The sequence below is a fragment of the Oenanthe melanoleuca genome, chromosome 2, assembly GCF_029582105.1.
Source record: "Oenanthe melanoleuca isolate GR-GAL-2019-014 chromosome 2, OMel1.0, whole genome shotgun sequence".
Taxonomy (NCBI): domain Eukaryota; kingdom Metazoa; phylum Chordata; class Aves; order Passeriformes; family Muscicapidae; genus Oenanthe; species Oenanthe melanoleuca.
The window spans coordinates 35874509-35887598 of record NC_079335.1 but is presented as its reverse complement, the minus strand read 5'-3'; the positions used below and the strand labels follow the sequence as shown (position 1 = coordinate 35887598).

The following is a 13090-nucleotide window of genomic DNA, read 5'->3' as shown; positions in this document are numbered from 1 at the left end:
GATATCAAATTTGCAGCTGTATTAACCTTTTATTTTTATATTTAGCAATTTTATAGTCTTCTGTTTATATTATGCCACTTTTGGGTCTTTTCTTTTATGAAATATCTATTATATATGAAAACTATCCATCTTGATATGGGGACTTCTTCTGTTATGTATTTGGTTCTATTTATTAATCTCAAACTAACATGTCATTTATAAAACTTTTCCATTAAAATATAAAACTGACTGTTTTCCTTGATGTTTCTGACAGAAGAGAAAATTGAGTTTTAGCACATATTTGAAAAGTTGTCTTTGTTACTCTGCTGTGGTGTCTCATCACTCAGACAGCTTCTGATATATATTTTGAAGTATAATAGGACCTGAGAATTTAAAGGAAGGGTTTAATCCACAGGGCACCCTGTTGAAGCTTTCTCTCAGAAATGTTTTGTGATTTCTCTATTGATGAGGAGCATCTTGGTGATTTCTTTCTGCAGATCCTATGCAGCATTGCTGATCACCACCTTTTACTTTGCTACTGCTTTGCCTTAAGCTGCTTGTGAAGCACTAATGCTACAGTCACACTATTTTTTCTGTTCAGGGGGTTCCAATTGTGCTGCACATCTGGTTGACCTCTCTAGGTGAAGAAGCTCAGAATTCAAATAGATTAGTTCACCTAAAGTTTTTGCTGTTCTTAATACAAAAGGGCTTGAGCATGGCTGGAAGAGAAAGTTCACCCTGAGAGACTATTGCAGCCCCATCTTGCAGCTTGTGCTCTGCTGGAAGTGGGAAGTGGGAAATGTTTGGAAGAGTTAGTGAAAAAAAGAGGTAAAAACCCAAGACTTCATTAAGTGAAGTGCTACAGTCCCACTGGAGCATTTTACTGCTGGTCCTGGTCTCCTGAGTCATGCACTTTGCATTACAAGATGTTCAGTGATGATGATGACTAAATAACAAAGAGCTCCCTTGCCAGCAGTAATAAGAAATATCATATATCCTTTTCCAAGTCTTGCTATGATAATAAAATGCTATTTCCCATCAACTTTGATAGATTTTTATAAGTTCTTATGAAAATATTTCACTCAACTGGACATAGGTTTCATCACAAGCATCCAACCAGTATCTTAGTTGCCAAAACAAACCCTCCTCTTTTATTTGTAAGAAATGTTTGGGTTTTCATTCCACTTCTATGTTACTCATTTAAAAAAGTATCAAACAACATTTTATTATGGACAGTCCCAAACTTTGTTATCTTAGTTGTCACAAGTTGTGGGGGTACAGCCTCTCCCAGCTTGGCAGGGAGCTGGTATGATAATAAACCCCAGAGGAGCTCAGTCACATCCAGCATAGCCCAGCTGCAGCCTCGAGCTCCTCTGCCCTACTAAACTGATTATCTGACTTCTAGCAGTGGGAGATGTTGAGCCAGCTCTCCCTTCCCTCTGGGTTTCAGTTTATTAGGCTGTTTTCAGAAGAATCTAAAAATGGTGATGAAATTAGGAATTCATGTGGGAAAATTCCTTGTTGAGGAAAACAAAATTCTTGTTGAGAAAAAAGCCTCCTTATAATAAAAATATCTCTGGTGTAGCATTTTGAAGTATTCACATGCACATAACTCCAAGTGAAACCATCTCTCACAAGATCTAGGCTAGTTTGGTGGCCACTGATGGACAGAGAGATTTTTTATTTGGACAAACAACAGTATGGGCTCTTCATATCTGAGCAAAATCAACTTGTAAATGTGCACCAGTGCCTGTTTCCTTCCCTTTATTCTGATGAGTTCTGTCAAATCAATTACCTGAATCACAGCTTATGTTAGGGATTGCTTTTTCATTTGCACAGAACTAAAAGCCTTGTGGCCTTCACTGTTTCTTGGGGGCTCTGCTGGGTGAATACCAGACATAAGAACACCAGCACTCAGATGATTCCTCTATTCAATCCATATTGCTCATGGTATAAAGAAAACAGATCTTAGTATGTTTCCTCTGCCATGATCATGAATTATTAGGTTTTTAACTTCTGTCTGTGTTGTCTGCAAGGTGTTATAATTTAGCAGAGAGTAGCAATTTGAGGAGGAAAGACATCCTCCTACCTCTTTCTTTTCTTTAGATTCCCTTCACCCCCTGCACCACCCCTGCTAATGTATTCTGTGGGCTTTGGGGATGAGACAAATAGCTCTGTGTTGGTGACAAGAGCAAAATAAATGAGAGTTAGCTGTGCAGGAAGGTCTCTCTGCATAGCCTGATGGTGAAAGCACTTCTTAGTGGGGAAGGAAAGGTACTGTATGCTTGGCTTCCAGGGCTCCTTCAGTGGTTTCATGCTGTTGCTGTACATAAAATAAAGAGCAAACTCTGCAGGCAAGAAACATGAGCAGCTCTCCCAGTTTTGTGTAAGTGCCATAAGCAACAGACTGTACCCTCATGTTTCTGCTTGCACTCTCTTTTTGAATCGTGAAATACAAATTTTTATTTTTTGCCTGTGACACAGCTTCAAAGAGAAGCTCTTTCCCTTGGTATCCTAATGGATAGAGAGTGGGAGGAGAGGAATGAATAACTCAATAGGCAATAATATGAAATGGAAATTTATTTCTCTGTGTTTTTGGTGGGTACCTTAATCACAGTCATTCATGGAAAGACTTTTTTTCATGTGTAACTCTGTCTATGGTGAATATACACATGTGCACTCTCATCTTTGGGAATATACTTGTGGCCACTGAGCTATTTTGTGGGAGCCCAGACCTGCCTGATGGATGTATTCAGAACTTGCTTGGCAGATATCAGGGAGATGCAAACTTTTTATCTGATCCAGTTTAGGCATGAGCTGAACACCAAGCCTTTTAGCATGAGTCTGGTGGCAAAGTGCAGTGGTTCTGTTCATTTATGTTCATTTATGTTCATTTATGTTCTAGTATTACTAGAATTATTATTTTTCAGGCATTTAAGGTGATGATCTGAAAGTTTATCCCAAGGGTCAGTTTAAGCAGGGACAGATACTAAACAGGTTCATCCACATCTGTGCTGCAGGCTTTTGTCTTTCAGACAGCTCTAGGTGTTTCAAAGCTACATAAAATGCATAATGGCCTCCATGACCCACCAGTGTGAGTTTCCTCAGTACCCACTCTCTGCTCCTGACACCAGCACATTCTTGTGCTGGGAGGTAGCCAGGCAGTGACATTGTGGATTTTAGTGAGCCATTAGAGCTTTCTGTCACATTCTCCAGGGTTATTGTGAGCAGTGCTCTTCCCAAAGAGTGGGTAACTCATGGCCAGGGGACGTTTTGAGTAGGTAAGTGTGCAGTTTGCACACAGCTGCCCTGTTTCAGAGCCAAGGACACTTTATGGTGGCAATGCTGAGCCAGCTGCCTTCAGTGCTGGGAGTGTGACAGGGCACTCTCCATTTATTGGTGCAGGTGAAGACCAAAGCTGCAGGAGAGTTTCAGTGACTGTCAGGGCAGAGGTGGCACTAAGCAAATCCAGTTGGATCTGACAGCTCCAGCCTCTGCTTGCTTCCTAATGGCAGGGCTCCAGGAAGAACACACATTGTCTCTTAAGACTGGTGGTCTGTGAATTTTTTTAGCTATTTTGCTCACCCAGATTTCCACTTGTAATGGGAATGAAAAAGTCTCTGGCTCTGGTCATGGATGTCATAAATGCCTTTCTATGTCGTCCAGGACTCAGTATGTTGTTGCTAGACCATGAACTGTAAGTTCTGCCTGGGCCAAAGAGCTTTCAAAACTCTTTATTTACCATCTTGCACATGGGATTTGGGGGACCCTTGTATTGTACTGTGTGATTTTTAATTTATATATGCTGGGCCAGATGTTTAGCTGATAAAAGTCAGTGCAACTTCACTGATTGCAAAGGAGCTGTGCCAAGTTGATGACTCAACTTCTGTACATTTCATTGTTTAAATTTATCATATTTATTAACTTCAGCATAGAGAATATGGTTTTCATGTCTGCTGTAAGGGAGGGGTTTTGTACAGAAAAATGGATTCTGCTCTCAGTGACACCTAGCCTCATCTTGCAGGTGAAGATTGAATCTGGCCATAATGTGTAAATTGAAATGGTTTATGTGAAATACCCACATATTATAATACTTTGGTTGGTATTCATAGAGCCATGCTTGCTCCATCTGTCTCAGTTATAAATATTGCAAGTGCATATTTCAGTAAATTTTAGGGTTTGTAACAATGTAGTAAAATCAAGTAGATGTTAATAAATTCTAGCAAGCACAGAAACTCAGTTGTTTCTCAGTAGGTTTCTGTTTAGCTGCTCAAGAATATCTTGCTACAGCTGCAAAAATATTGAACTAAGTTTAAACTCCAGCAAATATGCTGCGAAGAAAGTTGATTTTTCTGTGCTTAGAACAGTGGATTGGATTGTCAAAAATGAGTAGCAAATGTGTTTGTGGAAGAATTTTATATCTGGCTTTTTGGTTTTTGCCTAATGTTCAGAAATGCAGAATCACCTAAGAGCCACATGCTGATGCAGAGATAAAGGCTGATGCTTCTCAGCTTCCTCCTTTTCCACACCCAACTAAATCCAGACCCAAAATGCCATGAAGACAGTGGGAGAAGAGCTCTTAGGCTGCCATTATTTCTTCCTGATTTGTAGTTGCCCCAAAGTAACACAGCAGCTTTTGGAGGGCACAGATGGCTCATTTGGCTGTTGGTTTTTGGAGCAGGTTGCTCTGAGATCTTCCAATGTTTTCTGTTGCCTTCCAGCCCCTGAGCCTACATCTGTGCTCAGGCAGTGAGGAGCTTCCAGAATCCTTATCAATTCCTGCATCAAGAGCTCCTGGGATCACAGTGGCCACGTCTGGGACTTGTCTGAGGCTGCTCTGCCCTTTTGGGCTTTTGGGAACAGATTGAGGAGCTTCCAGTCGAGTCTAGTCGAGAGCAAATCTTAGAAAACAAAGACAGGGGAAAGGGAGGGAGCATGATGCTATTGCAGAAGGTTTGCATAGCTTTGATCACTCACTGGTGAAGCCTGGTGCAAATAAGAAAATAGCAAATGTTCTGTCCAACCCATAATTAAAAAGTGAATGTTCTGTTTGTGTGTTTTCTTACAGCTGGCAGCATTAGAGAGACAAATCTTTGACTTCCTGGGTTTCCAGTGGGCTCCTATCCTTGGAAATTTCCTACAAATAATAGTTGTCATTTTGGGTTTGTTTGGAACCATCCAGTTTAGACCTCGATATATAGTTGTGGTAAGTCTCATTTATTCTATTTTTCTTTGTTTGTTTTTTGCCATAAAACCTGTCATATTACAAAGCAGAATTTTCTTAGTTTCAAAACACCAGATGGTATTTCTGTAGAAACTGTAGAAGTCTCCATGTCTTTTTGCAAATTTAGGACTACTAGGTGAATTTTTTGAGATTTTGAGCATTATCAAAAACAGGTAACCTGAAAAAAGTGCCGTCAAAACTATTACTATGGTACAAGTCAATTAGACTATATGTAAATAAATAAAATATAAATTGTTCTTTTTGTTACAGACAAGCAGAATTGATGGTGATTGATAAAACATTTGCAATGGCCAAGTTATATTTAACTGCATCTTTCTCTTAAGCAGAGAGGAACAGAGATTCTAGAAATTTCTGTGGTCCTATGACCCATGGGTTACAAAGAAGTCTCCTTCTCACTGACATGTAATTTTGTCAAGACCTGTATTTATGGCTTTGACCCTAAGTTATTGTAAATTCTCTCTGATGCTTGTAGCTTGAATCTTCAGTTGTTTTTTTCCCATGTTCTCAATATAGCCAGGATTAAAAAGAAATTTCAAAGCTTGAAGTAAAGTGCCAACAAAAAAAATCTCTTTTCCTCCCCCACATTCATTTTTGAATGTAAGAATATTATGTCTTTACCTGGTAATGGCTGTATTTGGAACATCTTGGTTGTGTTGTCAGTAATGGATTGTAAGAGGCTAAAGTTACCTTTCTTTTTCCTCACAAAGGAATGAAATAAAGGTCTTCTGGGGGAAGCTTGTTAAACAAATACTTAAAAAGCATCTTTTCTAGTCAAGCCTGGAATCCTGTAATTCTTTGTCATGTCTTAAAAAGTGAACAAAAAGTGTATCCAAGACTATACTCACGTTAGCTAAGCTTACATGCAGACTATAATGAATTGAAAATGGATTGATATAAAAAATAGTGCTTTTATCTATTATCTGTGGTTGAAGAACTGAGCATCCATGTATTGGTGACTCACCTTTCTGCTCCATGCTCTCCATTTTGTACATAAGAAGCAAGTGTAAGCATCTGTAAAATTATGTGGGAAATTCATGTCTGAAGTGCAACACTACAAAATTTCTTGCCCTTCAGGTTCAGCACTTTTGTTCAATGATGCAAGCTCTGTTTTAATTTTGAAATGAAATGCAACATATGTTGACTGTTTCTATATCTTTCCCAATGTAATTGAACATTTTAGGCTGTACAAAAGTTGTTTTAAGGTAGAGATAGAATCATAATTAAAGAAAGAAACATCTCCCCAGAAAGACACTTTATGCTGATTTAACTGAACTCATATTCTGATTTATCTTTCAACATGCATTTAGGAGCTGTAGCTTTAGCAGGTGCCAATACACATTTCTGGGGAAAATCAAGGCTTTAGAGCCCAGCTGGTCAGAGCATGGTGCTAATAATGCCATAGGTCACAGGTGTGATCCCTCTATGGGCCATTCACTTAAGAGCTGGACTTGATGGTTCCTGTGGGTTTCTTCCAGCTCAGAATGTTCTGTGATTACCCACTTACTCATCCCATCACCACCTCTTTGAGTGGTCTGTGATTATACAAGGGGTTTGCAGTGAAGCAGGAGTAGTTTGAGCCAACTCCTGAAGTTGCCATGTCTTCCTGTCCCCTGAGTGAGCATGTCCCCACATCCTCTTTCCCACTCATGGCAGGAGTTAACTGGACCTGTCAGCTCCATTTCTAAGCTGTCAGAAAACCAACCTAGCAAAAAGTGGAGATGTTTTTTGTTAAACTGGTGACCTGAATCCAGTCTGTGAGGTTCCAGTGGTTTCCAAGGCTGGCATAAGGCAGGGACTGGGGCTGTGTATTTATGAACAGCAATGTGGAGGTGGAGGGGAAGGAGGAGTTGCAAGACTTCTCCTGTTGCTAGCTCCAAACTAGTCAGTTCAGTCTCATGCCTAGCCTTGCCCTCAGGTTGCATTCAGTGAATACCTCAAGCCAGCATAAACAATAGTCCCTTTTCTCAGCTGTTCCTTCAGTCCCTGTGCTTTTCCTCAGCTTGACTAGCACAGGTACCAGTTAAATCATTGGTCAATTGTCAAACCAGATCCAGGTTAAAGGCAATGTTTTCTTTACTGATGTTAATTTAAGTGTAGGTCAGCTCTTTGATGTGTTCTGCTTGATCCAGCAGATGGGAGAGGGGAAATGGGAGCAAGTAGCCAGAGGAAGGAGAAAAGTGCATGGAGTCTTTCTACAGCAGGGCAGGGTTACATCAGCCTGAAGTTCTGGTTGAGCATAGCCTGGATTCTTCAGTCTATATCCACACAAGCTGCCCAGAAGCTGGGCTTGCTGGGGCTGTGCCAGCCACATCTCAGCTTTGTCCACTGTCCCAGAAGCCCCAGGAGGGTCAGTGACGCTGACAGTAAAGAGCCCTAGCAGTGCCAGCTGCATGCTGGCTCCATTCACTAAGGAAAAAATGACAGCCCACCTGTAAACTTCTACTGCTGACATTGAATTTAAAGTCTGTTTAGTGCAAATCTTCAGTAGTATCCTGAACCTCAGTATTAAGCACAGTGCAGAGAAATTCTTACCAAGGCTCTGAATGAATTAAGCTTTAACTTTATGGGGAAGTTTCATGGCCTTCCATGTTCACAGGTCCATTTCCAGCCACATCTAAGCCCCTGGATTTGTTAGTGGTTGGTATCCCAAGAATTCTGGTATCTCAAGTCTGTGGCTGAAAAAATGTTTTGAGTCATGCTTTTATGTACTCTGGTTAATGAAGCTTCTGATTTTGATTAAGTTTAATCCAGTTTAACTGGAAAAGTAACTAATTGCTTCAAGAAAATTATCCTTAGTATCCATTGTCTTTTCCAGGAGACTTCCCTGGAAATCAGTTTAACTAATGCAGATAATCCCATCATAATATTAAAAAACTGAAGAGAGAATCAATGGTTTACTTCTGTGAGCTGTTTCCACAAAATTAATCTGGCACTTGTGCACACAAATTGTTTTTATGATAATCTGTCTTACTCTGGTGGTGATCTTGACTTCAGCTGACCAGCTCTAGAGCCATTGTTTAACCTCAAGGGAATGCTTTTAATCCATCTTCTGTGCAATGGAGTCTGTGCCTGAAGGATTCCCTGACAAGTGAAGTCACACAAAAACTTTCACTTTGTCATCCTATGCTGTGTGTGTCATGTTCAGCCTCCTCAAATTTTAAACTATGTAAGGAATGGGATAGTAAGTGAATAAATGCAGTACATGCAAGGCCATAACTTCAAGCACATCAAGCACAGTTGAGCAGGCTTTGGTTGCAGGTACATAGAGCCAAGGAGTTCAGTGAGGGCTGCAGTACAAACTGATAAAAACAATTGCATTGCATTCTTCTGATTTCCCCTTCCATTGAACCCTGGCTGGCCAGTTTATCACTAGGATTTAGTGACCTCATAAGCTGTACCATAAGCATAGCCATTGTAGATTAAAACTTTGAATAAAGAAATTAGTTTGAGTGGTACAAAATTTGTCATCAGAGCTTTCTACAAAAAAAAAATCAAAAACAAAAAACAAACCCACTATCCAAGATCTGCCATGCAATGGTTGATACATGAGGCATCTCTGTTGAATAGAATTTTTATTCCAAGTAGTTAAAGATAGTGGTTCATGGTCACTGTCTACAGTCCCTCAGATACAGGACTATATGGATGGTGATTCTGAAATAAGTCGGGAATTTTATTTGCTCATACTTAAAATTCCAAGTCCTCAGAGCTTATGAAACAGAGAGAAGGAGTGACAACACTAACTCCAAGTGTCCTAATTAGTTTCAATCCAATAATTATTTATAATAGGTTTTGTATTAATTAGTAATTTAGATAAATGTTGTGAACAATTTGTCCTGTCACTAAGCGGATGTGCTACTTTCAGTATTTGAATATTTTGTGACTGAATTAAATCTTTGCAAAGTTCCCAAGGGGCATAAAAGTGCAGAGCTGCTTCCTAATTTTCCCATATTAGCTCATTTGAAACGTACCCAAACATTGCAGAGAAGAAAGAAACAGCTGAATTTCAGTTCTAACTATACTGTTGCACTCTTGTCATGAAGCTCCAGAGCTCTGCTGTGATCCATTTCATTGTTCATGCTTTTCCTTTCTTAATAGATATTGCTATCACCAGCAAGATTTCAGGCTGTTAAAATTGATTAATGATGATGATAGGATACTTGTAAAGCTGGGGATTTTCTCCCTCTGTTACTTCTGATTGGGGACTTCAAAAGACTTCTGAATGATGAGTCATATAGCTAAAATTGCAAAAGCAGGCTCAAAGCTGAAAAAAAAATGTGTTAATAAATAGTGAGGAATGAAAATAATACACTTAAATAGAAAGAATCTATGGTGGAAATCTCTGCTTTACTTGCCTTAACATATTTCATTAAATAATGGGATATATAGGCAATGGATATAGTTGAAAAACCAGTAAAGAGCTTCTTAAAAAACACCCAAACAAATAAAAAACCAGAACAGGAGAAGAAAGATTATATAGGATACTTTATTCAGTATTCATGCAAATATTATACAGACAGTGAAAACACATGTGAAATATTTAGGCTTCCAGAATTGCTTGTTGAATATCCTTCCTGGTAAGTCCTGAGTTGTTACTGCTCCATCATGCTGATTTATGTCACTTCCCCTGCCATCTTTCATAAATATGGCTAATAAGGCTCTGCAAGTACTGATGCCAGGTATTACAGGGGAATGATTTGACAACTCAGTAGTTGCTCCTTTCCCTTGAAGTATCCTCAAGCCAACATTCATTTCCTGTAATGCCCTGAATGGCACTGTCAGAGTAGTTGCTGCACTTCAGCTTTGAATACACTCCTAAGATAGTTTATTCATTAAAGCTAAATTTATCCCACAATCCTTGTAATAGTCAAACTTAGAAAATTCCCTTTTTTCTTTTACCTTAACCAGTTGTTCTTGTGACATTGTGTCCATCCAATGCAAACGTTTTGAAATTTTTAGAAGTTGTTTGTCTTTCACTGATATATGAAATATATCTCTGGATTGGTTTCAATATGGTTGTAGAGTAAAGAGGTGTAGAAATCTCACTGTTGTAGAGAGGCTGACATTATGAAAGGAGATATTTATTGGATATTTAACCTGTAAGGCTTAGTGAGTACTCTCTCAAAGTTGTTGGTAAGACTTCAAAGACTTCCTCACACCTCACAGTCCTCAGTGCAAAAGACCAAAAGCAAGAAAAGATGTAGTGCATCATGGGGAGAAACAAAGGCTGTGACCTGGTCCTAGGTCCTTCCTCTAGAAGGGATCTGTTACAAAAATGTCCAGATGATTTTAAAGTGGTGCATTATTTGGGGTATAAAATAAAGATACCAGCTCTTCTTATTGATTCAACCTGTGTGGAAAATTCCTTCTTCATGGTATGGTGAGGGTTGTGACACTGAGTATGAGGCCAGCTGAGCCAGGGGGGACAGAATGTGGGTGGCCAAAGAACTAGGCAGGAATTGCTGGGTGTGGGGAAGCAAGAGGGAGTAAACCCAGCAGGATGGACAGGGTAATGTTCAGGACATGGAATGGGGAATTTAAATGGCAGGTCAGGTCATGAAACAGGTTAGGTGCCTTGGGAGGAAAGTCAAACCTGAGGGTCAGTGTGGACCTGATGTCTCAGACCTTAACCATTCCTACACTGAGAGGAAATTGCCAGCACTCATGATGTGTCCCTTCTCACAGGGGATGGCAATTTGGGCTGTTGCTCTGCTAGCAAAAATAGGAAATCTGCATCATGGATTTAAAAGTTACACCCTTAATGACTCAAGCAGGTGTTAGTGTGATGCCACATAATGGAATATTGCTTGATTATTTTTTTTTTTCACTAAAATGTATATACATATAAATTTACACAATGCATATAATTTCATATAATTATTTAATAATAATATAATAAAATATAAAATTATATAATATAAAAATATATATAATATATATAAAATATAATATTACAATTTTTTCAGAAAGAAGCACTCAAAATTTTAGAAAAGTAGCTATTAAAGCCTTTCTGTGCAGTCTTACTATGATTCTTTTACATATTTGCAGAATTGAGCTAGATACTTATAATTCTTATATTCTTGCCTCAGTTTCAGTAGAAAGAAAAGACATTGGGGGGTTTTCTGGTGATCACAGATACAGAATAGAAACCTGATTTTCAGATCAGGAAGACAGCAGGAAGAGTGGGAAGCCACTAAGATAAAAAGGTTTGCTGTGGAGGCTGTGCTCAGTAGCTGAGTTTTATCTCTGCTCTCAACCACTGAAACTGCTTTTGACATAAAGTGAGTCACTATAACAAAATCTGTCACATGCTTTGTTTTCCCCTTGCATTGTCTGTCTTGTGGTCTGATTTGCACAGGTGCTGCACATTCAGCCACAGGAAGCTGAACAGAGTTTATAAACTGAGGGTATAACCTCAAGCATTCTGAAAATTGAACTCCTAAGGACTTCAAGTTGGATGCTTATAATATATGAATACTTCTGAATGTAATCTCTGCATGTATCAGAACATCATTTGCATTCTGAGAGCTGTTTCATTCCCTTATAACATAAAATAAATTAGGTAATGTTTGTGCAGCTCTCACACATTACAGTGATGAGCATCTTAGTAAACCTCATGAGGAAATTATTATTCTGTCCTCAGAGCAGGGTCTGAGCCACAAGGAGAAAAGAAGTATTGAGCTAGCTGTTCATAAAATGTGCTAGGGGAGGTAAGACCCTTTAAAATAAAAATACATCTATGATGATTTTATTTATGTTTGGATTGTATTGCACAGCCACAAAATAGAAATGTTAAGTTGGCATGCACAGCCCAAATTGTGACATCTCCTAATTTTGCTTTTTTGCTTTTGCTGTCTTATAATCTTTCCTTAAATACCTACAAAACTATGCAAGCAAAGAATTTGCTGCTTGAATATCCAAGAAGACAATAATTTTCCTACTTCAAAAAATTATGTAGTACTAATTACTGAATATAATGTGATTATTGTGTTTATAAAGCAAATGGAGCTCAAATTTAGATTTCTGCAGCTCAGCTCACTGAGTGTAGGAAGAGCCTCTCCATCACAGCAGCTGGGTTTCAGGTGCTGTGCACCTGCACTTGTATTTCAGTAAACCTCCTGGTGGGTCAGAATCCAAACTGATCCTGACTATGTGAAACATAGCCTGGGAAGGCAGGCTCTGACAGTTTTTGCCTGCACAGTACAGCATTGGTGCCCATGGGCCAGAGTGAGGCCATTAACAGATTTGGCTCAGCCTGGCACATCAAACAGAATTCCTTTTGTTGTGGATTTAGTTCACAGAGAGATAAAAAATTCTTTATTAAAAAGGAGAATACTCCCAAATAGTCTAGATTTTGCTTTTTACATGCAACTTGCATTGTATGAATTGTTCATTAATTTTGAACTCTCTGCACATAATGTTTGGAATAAAAATATTAGAAATTCAGTAGTTGATGACGGCATCAAGTTATTACAAAGTCAACAAAGGCAGTAAAATGTGATATACTCTAGGTTAGTCATAGGAGCAGTTCAGACCTCATATTGCTCACAGACCACAGCAGCTTTGTCTATTTTATAATAACCCAGCCTTCAGCTGCTACACTGCTCTTCTCTGTAAGACAGAGGAAATGGCCCAGGAGTGTTACTCTTGTTTTGGCTCTTAATGGTTTGGTTCCTACTTCTTGGGATATTGCCCCACTGCCTACCTACCTCAGAAGGAATTAAATTAAAGCAGTTGACCTTTTGGTGTACAGAAATGGCCCTATGCAGGGGGGAGTAATCAAGGAGGGAAAAATTCACTGTGTTTGCTCTGTGTGTGCAGCTCCAGCGTGGCTGCCTGGACTCTTGGCCCATCAGCATGGAATGCTGC

General features: G+C 39.2%; 1 protein-coding gene across 2 annotated transcripts in view; it reads left to right on the top strand.

Moving 5' to 3' along the window:
• NKAIN3 (sodium/potassium transporting ATPase interacting 3) overlaps window positions 1–13090 on the top strand; it is a 328068-nt gene that overhangs the window by 148965 nt on the left and 166013 nt on the right. For both annotated transcript variants that reach the window (XM_056484372.1, XM_056484371.1), the window contains exon 2: window positions 5048–5185. In XM_056484372.1, coding sequence (XP_056340347.1) covers window positions 5048–5185 — 138 coding nt within the window. The remainder of the gene's footprint in view (window positions 1–5047; window positions 5186–13090) is intronic.